The following is a 24,469-nucleotide window of genomic DNA, read 5'->3' as shown; positions in this document are numbered from 1 at the left end:
AGAAGGGAGGAAGAAGGGAAGAGGAAGAAGGGAGGAGGGAGAAGGGAGGAGGAAGAAGGGGAGGAAGGGAGGGAGGAGGAGGAGCTAAAGCTTATACTTCGTCACAATAATAAATATGTATAATTTGTGGTCTGTACACGCTTGTCTTATTTGATATTTGATTTGATAACGAAATATCCGGCTCATGGTATATTAGCCAGAGTTCAGGAAGCGAAAATACAGAAGTACCAACTTACTGAACTTGTCTGTGTCAGTGATTTGCGTCGAGTGTGCACACTTTTACATTGAAGGTTAATTTGGCCAGGGGGACAGAAACAAAAATACCGAACGGTTCTGGTTCGGTCCAAAACAATTGTAGACCTGCACGAGGCTGGAATGGGCTACAAGACCATCAGCAAGAAGCTTGGTGAGAAGGAGACAATTGTTGGAGAGATTATTCGCAAATGGAAGAAATACAAAATAACCATCAATCGCTCTCAGTCTGGATATCCATGCCAGATTTTGCCACATGGGGTAAGGATTATCATGAGAAAAGTGAGGGATCAGCCCAGAACTACACAGAAGCATCTTCTGAATGATCTCAAGGCAGTTGGGCCCATCTGAAGTTTGCAATGAACATCTAAATGATTCAGAGAAGGATTGGGAGAAAGTGCTGTGGTCAGACGAGACCAAAATTTAGCTCTTTGGCATTAACTCGACTGCCGTGTTTGGAGAAAGAAAAATGCTGACTATGACCCCAAGAACACCATCCCTACAGTCAAGCACAGAGGTGGAAACATTATGCTTTGGGGCTGTTTCTCTGCTAAAAGGTACTGGCCGACTTTGCCACATTGAGGGCCAATGGATGGGGCCATGTATTGTAAAATCTTGGATGAGAACCTTCTTCCCTCAGCCAGAACACTGAAGATGGGTCGTGGATGGGTCTTTCAGCATGACAATGACCCAAAACATACCGGCAAGGCAACAAAGGAGTGGCTCAAGAAGAAGCACATAAAAGATAATGGAGTGGCCTAGCCAGTCTCCAGACCTAAATCGTATAGAAAACATATGTAGGGAGCTGAAACTTTTAGTTGCCAAGCAACAGCCAAGAAACCTTAAGGATTTAAAGAAGATCTGTAAGGAAGAATGGACCAAATCCCTCCTGAGATGTGTGCAACCCTGGCAACCAACTACAAGAAAAGTCTTACCCAGTGCTTGCCAACAAGGGTTTCTCCACCAAGTAACGAGTCATGTTTTTCTTGGGGATCAATTACTTATTTTAGTCACTGAACTGCAACTCAATTTATAACATTTGTATCATGTGTTCTTTTTGGTTTCTGGTTGATATCCCATCTCTATCATTTAAAATACACCTATGATAAAAATTTAAAATTTAAAATTTATTTTTAAGTGGGAAAACTTACAAAATCTGCTTGGGATCAAATAATAATTTTTTCCACTGTAAAGATAAGGAAGCAAAGTCTGCAATCAGTGATGTCTCATTTAACGTCAAAGCTACAAATCTTACATCACATAAATAAAAACAAATTGTAGTAATGCATCAGTATTTCATAATATTAATCTAACATCAAAAACATCCACTTATAAAGGTTGTCCAATGCAATCCATATTAAATGACACCCATCTCTGTGCCAATGGTGTGTCTTTTTTTCAACCTAACTAAAACTGGCCACACACACACACACTGTTGGAATATTGCCTGATTCCTGCTGAACTGTGGCTGGCCCTGTCGGCATCCTCCCCTGCTCAAGAAATCCGTTTTTTTTTATCAACTATTGTCACAGCAGCTGGTCTGAAAATTCTTGAATGAACGGCGCTTTCATTCACCAGATGGAAGCTCTATTCAGGTATTCAGCAGTTGCGAAAAGCAATAGCCTGCAACTAGCATTCCTCTACCCACACTGCTTAGCATGGATGGAGGAATCAATGGATTACTCTTATTCAGCCCACAGAACAAGGGAAGTACAAAGCATGTATTGCCAGATTAAAGCGGTAACAAAGTCAAAAAGTTAACTTTACTCCACAGGCAAGACTATAAAAAGTCTTATCTGTAGATGCTCTTGAATTGGCTCCAACTTGCACTGCTTAGTTTTGATTTCTGATATGTATCTGATGCACCATGTGTTAACCACTAAAGGACCAGGCCTATTTCTGACATTTGTTGTTCACAAGTTAAAATCAGATTTTTGCTAGAAAATTACTTAGAACATCCAAATATTATATTTTTTTTTAGCAGAGACCCTAGAGAATAAAATGGAGATTGTTCCAATATTTTATGTCACGCCGTATTTGCAAAGCGGTCTTACAAACACAATTATTTTGGGAAAAAATACACTCTTGAAAGAAAAAAAAAAAAAGAAAAAAAAAAAACAGTAAAGTTAGCCTAATTCTTTTGTATAATGTGAAAAACGATGTAACGCAGAGTAAATAAATAGATACCCTTTAGAAATTGTGCACGCTCGTGGAGTGGCGAAAAACTACGGTACTTAAAAATCTCCATACCGGTTTAGAGTTACAGAGGAGATCTAGTGCTCTTGCTCTAGCGATTGTGGCGATACCTCACATGTCTGGTTTGAACAACGTTTACATAAGCGGGTGGGACTTACGTATGCGTTTTTTTATTTAATTTTACTTTTTCATTTTTACACTGTCCCTTTAAATTTATTTATTTGTATTACTTTTTATTCCTATTACCAGGAATGTAAACATCCCTTGTAATAGAAATAAGCATGATAGGTTCTCTTTATTGCGAAATATGGGGTCAAAAAGCCCAGAGACGACCGGGAAGCGTCAGGAGGGGGCACCATTCCCGTCGCCTATACATAGTGGGGGGGATTACATAGTAGGTGAGGTTGAAAAAAGACACAAGTCCAACCCATGTGTTTGTGATTATATGTCAGTATTACATTGAATATCCCTTTATGTTGTGGTCATTCAGGTGCTTATCTAATAGTTTCTTGAAACTATCGATGCTCCCCGCTGAGACCACCACCTGTGGAAGGGAATTCCACATCCTTGCCGCTCTTACAGTAAAGAACCCTCTGCGTAGTTTAAGGTTAAACCTCTTTTCTTCTAATTTTAATTTCTAATTTTAATGAGTGGCCACGAGTCTTGTTAAACTCCCTTCTGCGAAAAAGTTTTATCCCTATTGTGGGGTCACCAGTTGGGTATTTGTATATTGAAATCATATCCCTTCTCAAGCGTCTCTTCTCCAGAGAGAATAAGTTCAGTGCTCACAACCTTTCCTCATAACTAATATCCTCCAGACCCTTTATTAGCTTTGTTGCCCTTCTTTGTACTCACTACATTTCCAGTACATCCCTCCTGAGGACTGGTGGCCAGAACTGGACAGCATACTCCAGGTGCGGCCAGACCAGAGTCTTGTAGAGTGGGAGAATTATCGTTTTATCTCTGGAGTTGATCCCCCTTTTAATGCATGCCAATATTTTGTTAGCTTTGTTAGCAGCAGCTTGGCATTGCATGCCATTGCTGAGCCTATCATCTACTAGGACCCCCAAGTCCTTTTCCATCCTAGATTCTCCCAGAGGTTCTCCCCCCAGTGTATAGATTGCATTCATATTTTTGCCAAATGCATTATTTTACATTTTTCTACATTGAACCTAATTTGCCATGTAGTCGCCCACCCCTTTAATTTGTTCAGATCTTTTTGCAAGGTTTCCACATCCTGCGGAGAAGTTATTGCCCTGCTTAGCTTAGTATCATCCGCAAATACAGAGATTGAACTGTTTACCCCATCCTCCAGGTTGTTTATGAACAAATTAAATAGGATTGGTCCCACCACAGAACCCTGGGGGACCCCACTACCCACCCCTGACCATTCTGAGTACTCCCCATTTATCACCACCCTCTGAACTTGCCCTTGTAGCCAGTTCTCAATCCATGTACTCACCCTATGGTCCATGCCAATGGACCTTAATTTGTACAGTAAACGTTTATGGGGAACTGTGTCAAATGCTTTTGCAAAATCCAGATACACCACGTCTACGGGCCTTCCTTTATCTAGATGGCAACTCACCTCCTCATAGAAGGTTAATAGATTGGTTTGGCAAGAACGATTCTTCATGAATTCATGCTGATTACTGCTAATGATACCATTCTCATTACTAAAATCTTGTATATAGTCCCTTATCATCCCCTTCAGGAGTTTACATACTATTGATGTTAGGCTAACTGGTCTGTAATTCCCAGGGATGTATTTTGGGCCCTTTTCAAATGTTGGTGCTACATTGGCTTTTCTCCAATCAGCTGGTACCATTCCAGTCAGTAGACTGTCAGTAAAAATTAGGAACAATGGTCTGGCAATTACTTGACTGAGTTCCCCAAGTACCCTCGGGTGCAAGCCATCTGGTCCCGATGATTTATTAATGTTAAGTTTCCCAAGTCTAATTTTAATTCTGTCCTCTGTTAACCATGGAGGTGCTTCCTGTGATGTGTCATGAGGATAAACACTGCAGTTTTTGTTACTGAAGCCCCCCAATTCCCTTGTGAAGACTGAGGAGAAGAATACATTCAATACCTTCGCCATCTCCCCATCCTTTGTAACCAGATGTCCTTCCTCATTCTTTATGGGGCCAATATGGCCTGTCCTCCCTTTTTTACTGTTTACATACTTAAAGAATTTGTTGGGATTTTTTTTTTTTTGCTCTCCTCCGCTATGTGTCTTTCATGTTCTATCTTAGCCGTCCTTATTGCACCCTTACATTTTTGTTGCATTCTTTATAAAGTCTGAATGCTGATGATGATCCCTCAACCTTGTCTTTTTTGAAGGCCTTCTCCTTTGCTTTTATATGCATTTTTACATTGGAGTTAAGCCATCCAGGACTTTTGTTTGCTCTCTTAAATGTATTACCTAATGGGATGCATTGGCTAATGCCCTTAAAGCAAGCCCATCTCTCCTCCGTGTTCTTTGTTCCTAAGATTTTATCCCAATTTATGCCTTCTAGCAAGGCTCGTAGATTAGGGAAGTTGGCTCTTTCGAAATTCAGTGTCTTTGTATTCCCCTTATGTTTCCTGTTTGTGTGATTTATACTGAAGCCAATTGACCTGTGATCGCTGTTACCTAATTTGCCCCGTATTTCCACATCCGTGATCAGGTCTGTATTGTTGGTAATCAGTAGATCCAGTAGCACTTTATTTCTAGTTGGTGCGTCTACCATCTGCCCCATAAAATTGTCCTGCAAGGCATTTAGAAACTGGCCTTAGATGAATGTGCAGTTCCCTCCGCCCAGTCTATGTCTGGATAGTTAAAATCCCCCATTATGATAACACTTCCCATCCTTGCTGCTAATCCAAATTGTGATAGGAATTCTGTCTCCTCTTCCTCCCCCAGGTTAGGGGGCCTATAGCATACACCCAGTATTATTTTCCCCTTAGCTTCATCCCTTTGGCGCTCTATGCATAAGGATTCCACCTCCTCCCTAGCTCCCTTAGTGATGTCATCTCTCACATTCACTTGTACATTATTCTTGATATATAGGCATATCCCTCCCCCTTTTTTACCTTCTCTATCCCTGCAATAAAGGGTATACCCTTGAATGGTTGCCAGCCAAATCATGAAAGCTGTTGAACCAGGTTTCTGAAATTCCCACAAAATCCAAATCCTCCTCGTACAACAATATCTCTAGTTCACCCATCTTGTCCGCCAGGCTCCTGGCATTGGTGAACATGCCACATGCCGTAGTTTAGACCGATCGCATATTATCCTCTTATTGGGAATTCCAAGATTGCAACTAGGACTTGCTACTATGCTTACCTTGGGTTCATGTGCTTTGGTCAACCTACCACTAATGCCCCCAATACTACCCTCTGGAATATGTTCTGCGCTGACTATCTACCTCTGGACCCTCCCCCCCATCGCCTAGTTTAAAATCCCCTCTAACTTTTTGGCCATCTTCATTCCCAGCTGATCTGCACCCTCCTCATTTAGGTGCAGTCCGTCCCTTCTATAGTATCGGTTATTGACTGAGAAGTCAGCCCAGTCCTCCAGGAACCCAAACCCCTCCTTACTACACCAGCTCTTCAGCCACTTGTTTACTTCCCTAATCTCCCTCTGCCTTTCTGGTGCGGCTCGATGTACTGGTAGTGTTCCTGAGAATACTACCTTGGAGGTCCTTTTCCTCAATTTAGCTCCTAACTCCCTAAAATCGTTCTTTAGGACACTCCATCTGCCTCTGACTTTGTCACTGGTGCCAACATATACCATGACAGCTAGGTCTTCCCCAGCCCCTCCCAGTAATCTGTCCACAAGATCCGTGATGTGCCGAACCCGAGCGCCCGGTAGACAACATACTGTTCGGTGTTTCAGATCTTTGTTACAGATTGGCATCTCTGTTCTTCTAAGAACTGAGTCTCCTACCACCAGAATCTGTCTGTCCTTTCCCTTCGCTTCCCCCCCACTCTCACTGGAGTTCTTCCCCCGGCAGCTAGGAGAATCCATCCGCTCCAGCAGTGCTGGTCCCTAACTGGTTTCACCAATGACACTCAATGGAGCATACTTATTGGGATGCTCCAGCGCTGAATCGGCCTCCCTGGCACTTCCCCCTCTACCCTTCCTGTCACCCATCTACTCTTTGCTAGTGCCTGCACCTCTTTGTCTCCACCCGCCTCTGTGCTGACCTCAGCCGGCATCTGCCGTGTACGTTCCTGGCTCTCCTTTAGTATGGAGGGACTTCTCAGTGCTGACAGTTGCTTCCCCAGATTCAGAACCTGGGCTTCCAGGGAAACAATGCGCTTACATTTTGCACAGCAGTATTCACCCTCGATCAGATGATCAAGGAATGCATACATGCCGCAAGATGTACAACGAGTCGCCTCTCCACACCCGCCGGGCATCGTACCTATTAAATTTAATGAGGACTGGGATTATACCCTGTCCAAATTACCTAACCACTAGCTTTCTGACACTAATACTCAACAAGACAATACACGGGTACTCAACAAGACAATACACAGGTACTCGCAGACCTATGTGCACACACAGACCTACGTGCACTCGCCAACCACTCGCAGACCTACGTGCTCTAAAATTGATCCCGTGGCGAATCCGCCACCGGGATCACTTTTATGTGAAAGAGAATTGCACACTATATAAAAAAAAACACCGGGGTTATGGCAGCTAGCTGCTGCCATAACAATGGTATATAACTTTAAAGTAATGGCGTAAATATACAGTGGCCGACCCGGAAGTAGTTAAAAAGTATCCTGTTCTCCTTGTATTGCTTCCTTTGTGGGAAATACCTGGTGATCCTGCCAGTCCTCCTGCTTTCCTATTCCAAACTGACCATGCTAGACAAGAGAGCACAATCCCAGTGTGTTTTCTGGCTGTGCTTTGAGAACAGCCTGCCAATCCTTCAATGATCAGACTTCTGATACAACCCCTGCACAGCCATTCACTGGGAAGATCAGTGTACTGCTCTTTCTCCACCCTCACTTCTCTAAGCCCCTTATGCAGCTGAGAACAGAGGTCATATGATCACTTATAAAAAATAAAGGTTTTTATTTATCTATACACAAATGTTTTGCCTTTCATTTAAATTTTAAACTGAAGTGGTAAGGGCTTACATATACATATAAGCATGGAGTGGTGGCCTGGCCATTCAAATGGCCTGTCGGAGCTAAACTGGAAGGAAGACCAGGTTAGGATGGACATGCCTGCAGCAGTGACAGCACGCTATTGGAGAGAGAGTGTGACATCAATGCCCCTCCTCTCAACCTTGTCCAATCAGATAACACTTTGTATTCATTCAAAAAGTACAAAACATTCATTCGTTTAGCAGATAAAGAACACGAGTACATGACCTCAAACTGGAGAAAAGTTTAAAACTAATCTTAGAAAGTATTATTTTACTGAAAGAGGAAGTAAAGGGCCATTTTTTAAATTTTTTTTCTGACCTGCAAAAGTAAAAAAGGCATAACATGCTAGTATGCACCGTCCCCACTGGAAACCGCTTCCATCCTTGCCCGTCTTCCTTCTGGGTCCACAGACTCCGGCTGTGTGCCTGGCCGAGGCCACGTGACTTTACTCCCACACATGTGCGTGGGAGCCGCCCGTCATGGCACAGGCTTCTGAAGAAATGGCAAGGGTGGCCGTTCCTTCAGAGAGCATGCTCTAATCGATTGCATATACAGTAAATATCTCCTAAATGGCACATGTTTAGGAGATATTAACAGTACCTATAGGTAAGCCTTATTGTAGGCTTACCTATAGGTACAAATAATACATGGAAGTTTACTTCCTCTTGAAAGGGATGTTGATGCTTGGAATAAACTTCCAGCAGATGCAGTGAGACAGTCAACAGAAACATGCTTGGGACAAATACAGATGTATAAAAAAAATTACAAAAGAAAAAAAAAAGAAAAGATAAAAGAAATGGGAAGACTCGATGGATTAGTCTTTTTCTGCCGTCACTTTTCTATGCATTTCTGTTCTCTGAATGGCGCCTGTGCTAAGCGGCTGACCTCCTGAATTCCAAACGCATCAGGCCAACTGCTGAGCATGGAACCTGGAATGCAAATGGAGATCACTGGAGTAGCAGTGTCTACTTCAGTGATTTCCAGTTTTCAGGGGCATCGACTAGGTATGGTATATACATACATATTTTGGTCAAAGCTGGACCAATGTAACTATGTAAAAATATGTCTGACTGGTCTGTACACAGGATGTACAGCATGGAGACCGTCCATCACCTCACCTGATACTAACATTCCTCACCTGCAGCTCTATGCGGGCAACAAGGGACCTGCCGGGGTACAATATATACCCCTCCCTGAGACTGCACCGAGTGCGCCCCAAGCTGACATGCACGCCGCCGCCAAGTCACACGCAGACCAGCAGGGTTTACTGCAGACTTCAGGAAATGCTCGCCCCTGCTCAGCAAACCCACATTCGGCTGACAACATCTTCTGGATCCCCTCATACCATCCAGCACCTTCTCAGCACTTCAGGACCGCACTGAGGATGCATCCCGGATAGCAGAGTGACCATACACTCCACATCATGATAAACCCATGCCTGTTTCTCACAACTGTCATGTGAGTAGCAATTTGGCTGATCATATCATCATTAACAATCTTTTCAAATATATTGCATTTAGAGGCGCCCCTTTTTGTTCTTTATCTTGTCTTTCAGAGTCTGCTTCACTCCTAAGGGAGCTGCCATTTGTGCCATTGTTTTATCATTTTATGGACATTTAGCTTTGCATTATATCGGGACTTTATTTTTATATTTATTTTTATAAGCCGATTTTATTATATTGTACATATAGCCCTTTGCTTAAATAAATGTTCCTCTATGTAAATTCTACTTGCCCCTTAACGTAGTGCTTATACCTGTCTTTGCGCCATTCCTTTTCTCTTAAAAATATAACATGCCTGGAATTCTTCTTTAACTAAACGAAGCTGTTTGGCAGGGAATAACCTTTAAAATGAACCTGTACTCAGACTACGCACACATACATTTTGAACAAGCAGTAAAAGCACTTTAAAACTAGGCCACATTCACCTCTGTAGCTATAGGCATTGTGGAGAAATTTACATTTAGGGCTCGTTCACACCACATCCATTGAGCTGCAATTTGCACTGATCACCGCCATTCAAAATGCACACCAGCATGCACGCATTATCACATCTCCTCTCATATCAACTTTCTATGAAAGCAGAATCTTGCTGGGTTTCCAGCCCCTGAATGTAAATACATAGCAGTTCTTTTTAAGCTGTGAGAAATTAAAAGAAACCACCTTAAAGCTGGCTATACATGGCTCAAACAAACAGGATTCCACCTTTAAAACAAACGAGGTGGATGGAGGAATCCGTATATTCTGACAATGGAGGAGTCAAGTCCCCGCTGTCAGAATACAACAGTGCAGTGGGGACTCCTCCATTGTCAGATTATATTGATCAGAGCTGCAGCCGATTGGCTGTAGGCACTGATCAAAGGAAAATCATTCAAACGAAATTCATTAGACCAACTTCTGTAGAACAGGAATGGCCATAGATGGATCGAAATTTAGACCTATGGCCAGCTTTAGAGTCTTGGTTCACTTTGTGAATTAATAAATCTACTACATAAGCAGCTAGAGAGGTCAGGGATGGCATTACTGCTTGCTAAAGATTTGCAAACACTTAAACATCCATAGCCTGGGCACAAGTGCACATTAAGGAGAATTAGTAGGCATCACTCTGCGACGGGTTCACTTTAATCTGACTATGGCAGGAAAGCGCTGATTTTCAGTAACTTCGAAGGGAAAGTGTTTCCTCCTTGCAGAGGCTCCTGACCATCAATTGTAATAGCTGTGCATCTTCATCTGATGCTAAAAGCTTTCATTGCACTTCTTATAACGGAACTGTGATGGCTCCATAACATCAGGGATGTATCCGGATGACATCTTTATGTGTGGATTGAGAGGAGTTTTGTTCGAGCAGATAATGGGGCAGTAAAAAGTTTAACGGCAAGGAGATTTCAATATTTCAATACTACAACTGTTGTCATTACACTATGTGTTGTCAATTGATTCCATAAGAACGAGCAGGCAGACACTTCATATTAATTATTACTGAAACATGTTTTGCTAATAGCACAGACGGAATAACCAGCTAAAATGTTATCCGGTTGCAGAGAGTGTAAACAAGTGATGTGTATAATGAATACAGCCAGTCAACTTTTTTCTTCCTCTGCAGGGAAGCCACAGTAAAAGTTTAAACCAGTCTTTCTCAACCAGGGCTCCTTGAGCAATGAGCACTTTCTGCCTCTCAGATAAGTACCCACTGGCACGAATGGTTTCCTTTTCATCTGTAAGGAGGCCATTCTTCACTCTGACCCCCAATGTGAGGGACATTCTTCCCGCTGATCCCCAATGTGAGGGACATTCTTCCCGCTGACCCCCAATGCGAGGGACATTCTTCCCGCTGACCCCCAATGCGAGGGACATTCTTCCCGCTGATCACCAATGTGAGGGACATTCTTCCCGCTGATCACCAATGTGATGGGCATTCTTCACACTGACCCCCAATGTGAGGAACATTCTTCCCGCTGATCACCAATATGAGGGACATTTTTCCCGCTGATCACCAATACGAGAGACATTCTTCCCACTGAACACCATTGTAGGGACATTCTTCCCACTCATCACCAATGTAAGGGACATTCTTCCCACTGATCACCAATGTAAGGGACATTCTTCCCACTGATCAACAATGTAGGTTGCTAAGGGTTCCTTGAGCAATGAGCACTTTCTGCCTCTCAGAGAAGTATCCGCTGACACCAATGGTTTTATTTTTGTCTGTAAGGAGGCCATTCTTCCCGCTGATCACCAATACGAGGGACATTCTTCCCGCTGATCACCAATACGACGGACATTCTTCCCGCTGATCACCAATACGAGGGACATTCTTCCCGCTGATCACCAATACGAGGGACATTCTTCCCGCTGATCACCAATACGAGGGACATTCTTCCCGCTGATCACCAATACGAGGGACATTCTTCCCACTGATCAACAATGTAGGTCGCTAAGGGTTCCTTGAGCAATGAGCACTTTCTGCCTCTCAGAGAAGTATCCGCTGACACCAATGGTTTTATTTTTGTCTGTAAGGAGGCCATTCTTCTCACTGATCACCAATACGAGGGACATTCTTCCCCGCTGATCACCAATACAAGGGACATTCTTCCCGCTGATCACCAATACGAAGGACATTCTTCCCGCTGATCACCAATACGAGGGACATTCTTCCCGCTGATCACCAATACGAGGTACAGTCTTCGTGCTGATCACCAATACGAGGGACATTCTTCGTGCTGATCACCAATACGAGGGACATTCTTCGTGCTGATCACCAATACGAGGGACATTCTTCGTGCTGATCACCAATACGAGGGACATTCTTCGTGCTGATCACCAATACGAGGTACAGTCTTCGTGCTGATCACCAATACGAGGGACATTCTTCGTGCTGATCACCAATACGAGGGACATTCTTCGTGCTGATCACCAATATGAGGGACATTCTTCCCGCTGATCACCAATACGAGGGACATTCTTCCCGCTGATCACCAATACAAGGGACATTCTTCCTGCTGATCACCAATACGAGGGACATTCTTCGTGCTGATCACCAATATGAGGGACATTCTTCCCGCTGATCACCAATATGAGGGACATTCTTCCCGCTGATCATCAATACGAGGGACATTCTTCCCGCTGATCACCAATACGAGGGACATTCTTCCCGCTGATCACCAATACGAGGCACATTCTTCCTGCTGATCACCAATACGAGGGACATTCTTCGTGCTGATCACCAATATGAGGGACATTCTTCCCGCTGATCACCAATATGAGGGACATTCTTCCCGCTGATCATCAATACGAGGGACATTCTTCCCGCTGATCACCAATACGAGGGACATTCTTCCCGCTGATCACCAATACGAGGGACATTCTTCCCGCTGATCATCAATACGAGGGACATTCTTCCCGCTGATCATCAATACGAGGGACATTCTTCCCGCTGATCATCAATACGAGGGACATTCTTCCCGCTGATCACCAATACGAGGGACATTCTTCCCGCTGATCACCAATTCGAGGGACATTCTTCCCGCTGATCACCAATTCGAGGGACATTCTTCCCGCTGATCACCAATACGAGGGACATTCTTCCCGCTGATCACCAATACGAGGGACATTCTTCCCGCTGATCACCAATACGAGGGACATTCTTTCCCGCTGATCACCAATACGAGGGACATTCTTCCCGCTGATCACCAATACGAGGGACATTCTTCCCGCTGATCACCAATACGAGGGATATTCTTCCCGCTGATCACCAATACTAGGGACATTCTTCCCGCTGATCCCCAATACTAGGGACATTCTTCCCGCTGATCACCAATACGAGGGACATTCTTCCCGCTGATCACCAATACGAGGGACATTCTTCCCGCTGATCACCAATACGAGGGACATTCTTCCCGCTGATCACCAATACGAGGGACATTCTTCCCGCTGATCGCCAATACGAAGGACATTCTTCCCGCTGATCGCCAATACGATGGACATTCTTCCCGCTGATCGCCAATACGAAGGACATTCTTACCGCTGATCGCCAATACGAAGGACATTCTTACCGCTGATCGCCAATACGAAGGACATTCTTACCGCTGATCGCTGATACGAAGGACATTCTTCCCGCTGATCGCCGATACGATGGACATTCTTTGCGCTGATCACCAATACGAGGGACATTCTTTGCGCTGATCAGGGACATTCTTCCCGCTGATCACCAATACGAGGGACATTCTTCCCGCTGACCCCCAATGTGAGGGACATTCTTCCCGCTGACCCCCAATGTGAGGGACATTCTTCCCGCTGACCCCCAATGTGAGGGACATTCTTCCCGCTGACCCCCAATGTGAGGGACATTCTTCCCGCTGACCCCAATGTGAGGGACATTCTTCCCGCTGACCCCCAATGTGAAGGACATTCTTCCCGCTGACCCCCAATGTGAAGGACATTCTTCCCGCTGACCCCCAATGTAAGGGACATTCTTCCCGCTGACCCCCAATGTGAGGGACATTCTTCCCGCTGATCGCCAATACGAGGGACATTCTTCCCGCTGATCGCCAATACGAGGGACATTCTTCCCGCTGATCGCCGATACGATGGACATTCTTCCCGCTGATCGCCGATACGATGGACATTCTTTGCGCTGATCACCAATACGAGGGACATTCTTTGCGCTGATCAGGGACATTCTTCCCGCTGATCACCAATACGAGGGACATTCTTCCCGCTGACCCCCAATGTGAGGGACATTCTTCCCGCTGACCCCCAATGTGAGGGACATTCTTCCCGCTGACCCCCAATGTGAGGGACATTCTTCCCGCTGACCCCCAATGTGAGGGACATTCTTCCCGCTGACCCCCAATGTGAGGGACATTCTTCCCGCTGACCCCCAATGTGAGGGACATTCTTCCCGCTGACCCCCAATGTGAGGGACATTCTTCCCGCTGACCCCAATGTGAGGGACATTCTTCCCGCTGACCCCCAATGTGAAGGACATTCTTCCCGCTGACCCCCAATGTGAAGGACATTCTTCCCGCTGACCCCCAATGTGAGGGACATTCTTCCCGCTGACCCCCAATGTAAGGGACATTCTTCCCGCTGACCCCCAATGTGAGGGACATTCTTCCCGCTGATCGCCAATACGAGGGACATTCTTCCCGCTGATCGCCGATACGATGGACATTCTTCCCGCTGATCGCCGATACGATGGACATTCTTTGCGCTGATCACCAATACGAGGGACATTCTTTGCGCTGATCAGGGACATTCTTCCCGCTGATCACCAATACGAGGGACATTCTTCCCGCTGACCCCCAATGTGAGGGACATTCTTCCCGCTGACCCCCAATGTGAGGGACATTCTTCCCGCTGACCCCCAATGTGAGGGACATTCTTCCCGCTGACCCCCAATGTGAGGGACATTCTTCCCGCTGACCCCCAATGTGAGGGACATTCTTCCCGCTGACCCCCAATGTGAGGGACATTCTTCCCGCTGACCCCCAATGTGAGGGACATTCTTCCCGCTGACCCCCAATGTGAGGGACATTCTTCCCGCTGACCCCAATGTGAGGGACATTCTTCCCGCTGACCCCCAATGTGAAGGACATTCTTCCCGCTGACCCCCAATGTGAAGGACATTCTTCCCGCTGACCCCCAATGTGAGGGACATTCTTCCCGCTGACCCCCAATGTGAGGGACATTCTTCCCGCTGATGGCCAATACGAGGGACATTCTTCCCGCTGATCGCCAATACGAGGGACATTCTTGCCGCTGATCCCCAATGCGAGGGACATTCTTGCCGCTGATCCCCAATGCGAGGGACATTCTTGCCGCTGATCCCCAATGCGAGGGACATTCTTGCCGCTTATCCCCAATGCGAGGGACATTCTTGCCGCTGATCCCCAATGCGAGGGACATTCTTGCCGCTGATCCCCAATGCGAGGGACATTCTTGCCGCTGATCCCCAATGCGAGGGACATTCTTGCCGCTGATCCCCAATGCGAGGGACATTCTTGCCGCTGATCCCCAATGCGAGGGACATTCTTGCCGCTGATCCCCAATGCGAGGGACATTCTTGCCGCTGATCCCCAATGCGAGGGACATTCTTGCCGCTGATCCCCAATGCGAGGGACATTCTTGCCGCTGATCCCCAATGCGAGGGACATTCTTGCCGCTGATCCCCAATGCGAGGGACATTCTTGCCGCTGATCCCCAATGCGAGGGACATTCTTGCCGCTGATCCCCAATGCGAGGGACATTCTTGCCGCTGATCCCCAATGCGAGGGATATTCTTGCCGCTGATCACCAATGCGAGGGACATTCTTCCCACTGATCACCAATGTGAGGGACAGTCTTCCCACGGATCACCAACGTAAGGAACAATCTTCTCAATGACCACCAATGTATGGATATTTTTTTTCCAAGGGGCACCTATGTAAATGACCAGTAATGCAAGAAGCCCTCTTTCCTTAACCCGTCAATGTAAGGAATATTCTGTGATCACCAATGTAAGGGTCCAATGACTACCAATGTATGAGGCATTGTTCCCAATGACTACCAATGTAAGGAGAATTATTTTTCAAGACCCCCAATGTAAGAAGTAATCTTTCCACTGACTACCAAACTGATGCACTGTGAGCTGTGTAGATATAGTAATTATTTCTGGGTTTCTTTAAGACCTGAAAGTTATTTCAATGGTTCCTCCATGTTAAAAAGAAAAACTGGTTTAGAGGGCTTTTATTAATGTAATGCACGACAGAATAAAGTTGTCCTGATGAAAACCTGCCCAGATCTGATCTTGTAAATTGTACAGATATTTTTGAACTCTTAAGATGAGTATAAACGTATCGAAATTTGGACGGTTCGGCAGCAATGATACGTGTGTACCCCCGTCTGTTCAGCAGAAGCCAGTTATTAGACCAACTTCTATCAAACAGTCCTGATGGAAAACCAATATTTAAGCAGCACTTGCAGCCACTGGCTGCAAGGGAGTCCTCGCTGTCAAAATACAACAGCATGGTGGGGGAGATCCCTCCATCCACATTGCTTGTGTGGATGCAGTTAGCAGTCAGTTATTTTTTTCGTTCAACCCACCGATTTAATAAAAAAATAAAAATAAACTGTCCATATATACCCTGCTTTATCAACCACAATTAAATCATCATCATTAAATATATCATATATATTGCCAGTGATACCATGATCATTAAACCAGGTATTGGTACTTTTAGCAGTGTGGGCAGGTACCAAGTCCTGCTGGAAAATGAAATCAGCATCTCCATAAAGCTGGCCAGCAGAGGGAACCATGAAGTGCTCTAGAATTTCCTGGTAGAGGGCTGCGCTGACATTGGACTTCATAAAACACAGTTGACCAACACCAGCAGATGACATGGCTCTCCAAATCATCACTGACTGTGGAAAATTTTGCATTTCATTTGGAAATCAAGGTCCCAGAGTCTGAAGGAACTGGAGAGGCACAGAATGCAAGTTGCATGAGGTCCAGTGTGAATTGTCCACAGTCAGTGATGATTTGAGGAGCCATGTCATCTGCTGGTGTTGGCCCACTGTGTTTTATCAAGTCCAAAGTCAGCGCAACCCTCTACCAGGAAATTCTTGAGCACTTCATGATTCTTTCTGCTGACCAGCTTTATGGAGATGCTAATTTCATTTTCCAGCAGCACTTGGCACCTGGCCACACTGCCAAAAGTGCCAATACCTGGTTTAATGATCATGGTACCACTGTGCTTGATTGGCCAACAAACATGCCTGACCCCATTGCTAGACCCCATAGCGAATCTGTGGGGTATTGTCAAGAGGAAGATGAGATTCACCAGACAACAATACAGACAAGCTGAAGGCCGCTATCAAAGCAACCTAGGCTTCCATAACACCTCAGCAGTGCCACAGGCTGATCGCCTCCATGCCATGTCGCATTGGTGCAGTAATTTATGCAAAAGGAGCCCCGACCAAGTATTGAGTACATATATAATGTACATGGACATACTTTTCAGTAAGCCAACATTTCTGAATTAAAAATCCTTTTTTTTTATTGGTCTTCTGTTATATTCTTATTTTCTGAGATACTGAATTTTGGGTTTTCACTAGCTGTAAGCCATAATCAACAAAATTACAAAAAAAATTGAAATACATATAATTCTGTGCGTAATGAATCTATATAATATATGAGTTTGACTTTTAGACCCCTTTCACACTGGGGCAGTTTGCAGGCGGTATTGCGCTAAAAATACCGCCTGCAAACCGCCCCTATACAGCCTCCGCTGTTTGTTCAGTGTGAAAGCCCGAGGGCTTTCACACTGAAGCGGTGCGCAGGCAGGACGGTGAAAAAAGTCCTGCAAACCGCTTTTTTGGAGCGGTGAAGGAGCGGTGTATTCACCGCTCCTAAACCGCTCCTGCCCATTGAAATCAATGGGACAGCGCGGCTATACCGCGGCTATAGCCGCGCTGTACGAGGGATTTTAACCCTTTTTCGGCCGCCAGCGGGGGTTAAAACCGCACCGCTAGCGGCCAAATACAGCTACAAGAACGACGGTACAGCAGCGCTAAAAATAGCGCTGTTGTACCGCCGACGCCCCCACCACCCCAGTGTGAAAGGGGCCTTAGTGAGTACACCCCTCACATTTTGGAAAATATTTTATTCTATCTTTTCATGACAACACTGAAGAAATGACACTTTGCTACAATGTAAAGTAGTGAGTTTACAGCTTGTATAACAGTGTAAATTTACTGTCCCCCCTCAAAATAACTCAACACACGGCCATTAATGTCTAAACTGCTGGCAACAAAAGTGAGTACACCCCTAAGTGAAAATGTCCAAATTGGGCCCAAAGTGTCAATATTTTGTGTGGCCACCATTATTTTCCAGCACTGCCTTAATCCTCTTGGGCATGGAGTTCACCAGAGCTTCACAGGTTGCCACTGGAGTCCTCTTCCACTCCTCCGTGACGATATCACGGAGCTGGTGGATGTTAGAGACCTTGCACCGTTTGAGGATGCCCAACAGATTCTCAATAGGGTTTAGATCTGGAGACATGCTTGGTCAGTCCATCACCTTTACCCTTAGCTTCTTTAGCAAGGCAGTGGTCATCTTGGAGGTGTGTTTGGGGTAGTTATCATGTTGGAATTCTGCCCTGCGGCCCAGTCTCGGAAGGGAGAGGATCATGCTCTGCTTCGGTATGTCACAGTGCATGTTGGCATTCATGGTTCCCTCAATGAACTGTAGCTCCCCAGTGCTGGCAGCACTCATGCAGCCCCAGACCATCACACTCCCACCACCATGCTTGACTGTAGGCAAGACACTTGTCTCTGTACTCCTCACCTGGTTGCCGCCACATATGCTTGACACTATCTGAACCAAATAAGTTTATCTTGGTCTCATCAGACCACAGGACATGGTTCCAGTAATCCATGTCCTTAGTCTGCAGCAAACTGCTTGTGGGCTTTCTTGTGCAACATCTTTAGAAGAGGCTTCCTTCTGGGAGGACAGCCATGCAGACCAATTTGATGCAGTGTGTGGCATATGGTCTGAGCACTGACAGGCTGACCCCCCCACCCCCCCCCCCCACCCCCACCCCTTCAACCTCTGCAGCAATGCTGGCAGCACTCATACGTCTATTTCCCAAAGACAACCTTTGGATATGACGCTGAGCACGTGCACTAAACTTATTTGGTCGACCATAGCGAGGCCTGTTCTGAGTGGAACCTGTCCTGTTAAACCGCTGTATGGGCTTGGCCACCATGCTGCAGCTCAGTTTCAGGGTCTTGGCAATCTTCTTATAGCCTAGGCCATCTTTATGTAGAGCAACAAATTTTTTTTTTTCAGATCCTCAGAGAGTACTTTGCCATTAGGTGCCATGTTGAACTTCCAGTGACCAGTATGAGAGAGTGAAAGCGACAACACCAAATTTAACACACCTGCTCCCCATTCACACCTGAGACCTTGTAAATTGAGCCCAATTTAGACATTTTCACTTAGAGGTGTACTCACTTTTGTTGCCAGCGGTTTAGACATTAATGGCTGTGTGTTGAGTTATTTTGAGGGGACAGCAAACTTACATTGTTATACAAGCTGTACACTCACTATCTTACATTGTAGCAAAGTGTCATTTCTTCAGTGTTGTCACACGATAAGATAGAATAAAATATTTACAAAAATGTGAGGGGTGTACTCACTTTTATGAGATACTGTAAATAAATGATACACTTCCTTAGATATTAGGTGTCCCTACACAAAGCTTTGATAAGTGTCCATAAATTGGGATGAATTTTTCTCCACACATCTTGTATTGGAGGACACAATAGCACTGCCTCTCGAAGAGTCACTTGCATGTCTTCAGCCACCGATAGAGTCCTGTCTTTACACCGTTCACTCCCAACCAAAACATTCTAGCGAGATGAACTACATAAAGTGAGCCACATAATTACCAAATACAAGCCAGCTTTATAGAATCCTACCTTTCAGCCATAAAAACACAACAATTTACAACAAAAACATATAGGCACTTACCTGTACCAGATGTACTGCAGCATATACAATGCTGGACCTAAAGCACAAAAGGAGATATGAGTTATAAATCTTCATTAACATGCCAATATTTCACAATTAACAATACAAAGCCATTTGTGATGCCATCCTTTCCAGGTGGTACAGTGGGTGTGTTAGGAACTGATACAAGTAGTATTTTACAGACTCATGTCATTGACTCACAGCCAACAGAGACATTTGATAATACTCAGAATTCAACCTATCGCTTTGATAAAGAAAGTTCATCACTTCCTAAGTGTCACTGCAATGATCTGATTTACTAGGCCAGCACTAGCACCAGAGCAATGCTCCGCTGTACATTGAAAAAATGAAGCCTGGAGCCTAAGTTTTTTTACTGGTAAGAAGAAAGGGGGAGGGAATGCAACCACAATGGCGGGATCTATGAGAACAGCATGAAAATTGATTTGCAGAAGACAGAAGCATGCCTGTACAACAGTCCTCCCAAGGAACAAAAATTTTTGCCCGCATGAAACCTCTGAAAATGATCCTGCCCAGAGTTGGGCTTTAAATCTGAACTCCAAGTATGATCTGTGTTGGTCCAGCCTGGCACAATAGAAGTGAGCATCTCATACCTGCTGTGGAACCTCACAACCTCTGTAGTAGTTGGAGCTCTAGTAGATTTTTCAGGTCCTATGCTTACCTAACCCTAAAGGCTTGGTAGGCACTGCTGCTACTATTCACAGGATGCCTTTTTTTTTTTCTTTAATGAATGCACGTTTTTTACATCAACGACCCTCTTCTCCATCTTGTCCAATTAGAGACCGCCTTGCAAAAATGCACTGAAAAAAATACAAGGCATTCTATGAATCGTGGAAGTGCTTTGTAAAGCCGGCCATTCGTGGATCGAAATTCGGCCAGTTCAGCGGGGTCCAGCTAAGATTGAATCCATGTATGAGCAAGCTGATTGAACCCAAGTCGAGCCATTGATTGACTTGGGTTCAACCAACCTGTCAGATTTTTCACATTCGATTACTGCACCAGCTGTAGCCACTACCAGTTTTCATTGTGTTCTGCTGTCCGGGAGCGATCCACGGAGCCCCGATCCCGGCAAAACACAATAACGCTACAGGAGGGATTCCCCCATCAACACTGACTGTATTGATTGGGGAATGGAGTAATTTTCTTTCCTTCCACCTGTGGTAGAAGGAAAGAAAGAAAATCAAGTCACCTACGACCTGCTTAAGTATCCCCTGTGGTCAGTGTGCAGAGGAGCTCAGCATAGAACACAGAAGATCATCACAATCACTGTAGTAACATCGACTACTACAACGACTGCAGCTTTCCCACCAGGTATGAAATATGCATACTTACATTGTGCCAAGCTGGACCAAAGTAACTATGTAATTAAACTTCAGGAATATTTAGAAAATCCACTCTAGCAGTGTTGCCCCCCTCCAGCACTGCAACAGTTAAATGCTTGTCTAGGGATAGAGGAATAAGTAGAAATACTTACCTTATTTGTCCCTCCAGTAGGGTCCCCCCGGTGCTGCCTCTCTAAGTTGAAACTGTCTGGCAGCGGTTGCATTCCAGCCTCCTCAATGTATAATACAGGGTTAATGTACCTGTTTTCTACAAAAGAAGGCCAAGGTTTCGCCCACAGACCAGAGTTTGAGTAGAGAAGAACAGCACCAGAGCTGGCTAGAGACAGGTAAGGAATACAGATTTGTATTCTTATGCCGCGTACACACGGTCGGACTTTTCGTCTACAAAAGTCCAACGGACGCCGACGGACTAAAGCTGGCTGGTAATCCGATCGTGTGTGGGCTTCTCCGGACTTTCAGCAGACTTTTTCAGCCTCAAATCCGACGGACTTTAGATTTGAAACATGCTTCAAATCTTTACGTCGTAACTACGACGGACCCCGAAATCCGCTCGTCTGTGTGCTAGTCCGACGGACAAAAACCCATGCTAGGGCAGCTATTGGCTACTGGCTATGAACTTCCTTATTTTAGCCCGGTGTACGTCATCACGTACGAATCCGTCGGACTTTTGTGTGGTCGTGTGTAGGCAAGTCCGTTCGTTAGAAAGTCTGCTGCAAGTCCGCCGAAAGTCCGCCGGAAGTCTGTCGGACAGGCTGTCGGACTTTTGTAGACGAAAAGTCCGACCGTGTGTACGCGGCATTAGAGTTGGCCTTTAAGATCATACCTAAAGTTGAACTTGAACCTTTGACATGAATGGATAAAGTGACAGATTTTCGTTAAAGGGTAACTCCACTTTCGTAGAAAAGTGGAAATAATACAGTATATACAATTGCTACACAAAAGACATATTGTAAATGAATGTTATTAAAAATGTCATTGTCAGTCTGCAGCTCTGTAATTTTCCGTAAAATGCAATGCAATATGGCAACCTGGAGGTGTTCTGTACACAGATGGTGTACAGGACTCCCCCGGCACATATGTAATTTCCTGTATGTGTGATTGGCCGATTTTCCCAGGAGTCTGCATTAAGATACAAATCAGATTTTGAGCATCCCCTGCAATAAACATATCATTTTTGGTGAGAAACTCCCAAAGGTAAATCATGTCTAAAGGGATGCAGACCCTGCCACTTTCCTAATTAGAACCTTGCAAGTACAGCAGCTGATTGAGAATTAGAAAATCACTCCTATTCACTTTATAAATGGACACAAACAGCTATTTCTATAGAATAACTAAAGATAGGAATCTGCAACAAAGTTTGTTAAAATCCTTGCAATGTACATAGATCACCCAGAGGTGAATGTTTTTTTCTGAACAAAATTGGAGTTACACTTTAAGTAAAACTCCAGGCACAAAAAAGAAGCTGTGGACAGTTAATCTGAATGACCTGTGTGCATTTGCATGCTAAATCATCTAGTCTGCCAGGCATGTCCTTTTTACTAGTAAAATGAAATGCTATGCCCCAGAACTTCCACTACTAAAGCCATTGGCTTTACACACAGAATCTGTACTACATAGGGAAGAAGAACATTTATAACGCTGCCTTTTGAAGTGCTGTGAATAATTTTCAGCGTTCTCAGCGGCTTGTGCCTGGCAGACTATTAGTAGACGCAGAATGTGGAACCACAGCTGTGGAGCCCACTAAGACCGGAGCAGAACCTGTATAGATCATCATTATTACAGCTGCTGGGCCACGGCTCCAATAATCCTTAGCCATCTGCTGCTCTGCTGACAGGGACAAAGGACGCAGCACTGCAGCAACTACAGGAGGTGCAGAACACCAGTGGAATGATTGCATTTGGGTACGGAGTAAACACTGGTAAAGTACAGTACAGATTAGATCCGACTCTGGGTCAGGATAATGGAAGATCTCTGCGTACCTGTAATAGCCTTTGTGAGGACAAACGATGCTCCATGTTCACGATTCCCTCGAGGCTGAAAATAAAACAGGATAATTACATGAATGCCAAACTTATACTATGTGACAAATCTTACTGGCAGCAGCGCAAACAGCTGAGCCAAGAATAAGTAGCAAATAATACAACACCGGGCTTATAACCAAATGTATATGGGAGGTTTACTTCCTAAAGTTCATACAAATGTTACACAATGGTGCTAATAGTTTAATCTTCCCCACATTAACAAAGCAATTTATTCCTCGCTGTGAAGGTACAGAATATAGGCAGCGGGTAGAGAAACGCACCACGTTCCCTTTAAAGATTAATAATAAGATAAAATATAAAAAGACACAAATTAGTGCAGCTTTTTGAAGATTAGTACAACATTAAAGTGTAAGCTCATCTTTTCACCCAAAAAAAATGAACACCCTACACCAGGCATCATTAAATGGCAGACGGCGGTCCAAATGCAGACTGAACCACTGTCCCATCCGGACCCATTTAGGAGCCGTTTCTATCTCCCAGTCTCTGCCGCTGTCATTCTCAAGACAACGCGGAGAGCGGGAGGCAGGATAGGAATGAACCAAGTTTGGGAAGCACAGCTCGGCACTGGATGGAGGGCGGGAGCTGCCGGCTGGCTAACTTGTCATAATAACCTGCAAGTGATTGGCTGCTAGAACCGCGCTTTGTCTAGAAAGTTAACTCTTGCAGCTCCCGCCCTCCATCCAGTGCTGAGCTGTGCTTTCCATGATGGGTTCATTCCTAACCTGCCTCCCGCTCTCCGCCTTGTCTTCAGAATGACAGCGGCAGAGACTGGGAGGAGAGTGAAGGGGGGCAGAGGATACAACTGGAGAGGGGAGGTGTTATGTCAAGGGGCAGGATGGGGGGCAAGGATGTGCGAGGGGAGTGATGTAAAGAGAGGCAGTGTTGTAGGGGAGGGCTGATGTAAAAGGAGGGGTAGTGCTATGGGGGAGGGGATGTGAAGAGAGGCAGCACTGTGGAGGGGGTTATGTGAAGAGGGGGTGTTTGTGATGTGAGGGGGCAGTGCAGTAGGGGGGTTAAGTAAAGGGGGGCAGTGCAGTGGGGAGGTGATGTAAAGGGGGGGCAGTGAGGGGGTGATGTGAAATGGGGCAGGTGATATATAGGGGGCAGTGCTGCATGCGGGGGAATGTTGTGAAGAATGCAGTGAATAAAGGGGGTTCAGTACACTACTGTGAAGGGTGTTTTGGGGTGATGTGAAGGGGGCCTGAAAACACTATGAAAAGAAAACTAATGTGAAGTGGGGGTCTCAGAACACTGATGTAAAAACAGGATTGTGATATAATGCCCCGTACACACGATCGGAATTTCCGTCGGAAAAACCTTGGATGGTTTTTCCGACAGGATTCCGCTCAAGCTTGCCTTGCATACACACGGTCCCACAAAAGTTCTCTGAACTTTCGACCGTCAAGAACTCGGTGACGTACAACACTACGACGAGCTGAGAAAATGAAGTTCAATGCTTCA

At 45.2% G+C, this 24,469-nt stretch overlaps 1 protein-coding gene across 2 annotated transcripts in view; it reads right to left on the bottom strand.

Moving 5' to 3' along the window:
* Window positions 1-24,469, bottom strand: part of NBAS (NBAS subunit of NRZ tethering complex) — a 1,128,646-nt gene that overhangs the window by 1,087,519 nt on the left and 16,658 nt on the right. For both annotated transcript variants that reach the window (XM_073625355.1, XM_073625357.1), the window contains exons 2-3: window positions 22,946-23,000; window positions 19,606-19,642 (exon numbers count right to left, since the gene is read on the bottom strand). In XM_073625355.1, coding sequence (XP_073481456.1) covers window positions 19,606-19,642; window positions 22,946-23,000 — 92 coding nt within the window. The remainder of the gene's footprint in view (window positions 1-19,605; window positions 19,643-22,945; window positions 23,001-24,469) is intronic.

Source organism: Aquarana catesbeiana, linkage group LG04 (assembly GCF_042186555.1).
Source record: "Aquarana catesbeiana isolate 2022-GZ linkage group LG04, ASM4218655v1, whole genome shotgun sequence".
In the NCBI taxonomy this organism is placed as follows: domain Eukaryota; kingdom Metazoa; phylum Chordata; class Amphibia; order Anura; family Ranidae; genus Aquarana; species Aquarana catesbeiana.
This window is presented reverse-complemented; position numbering and strand designations above follow the sequence as displayed.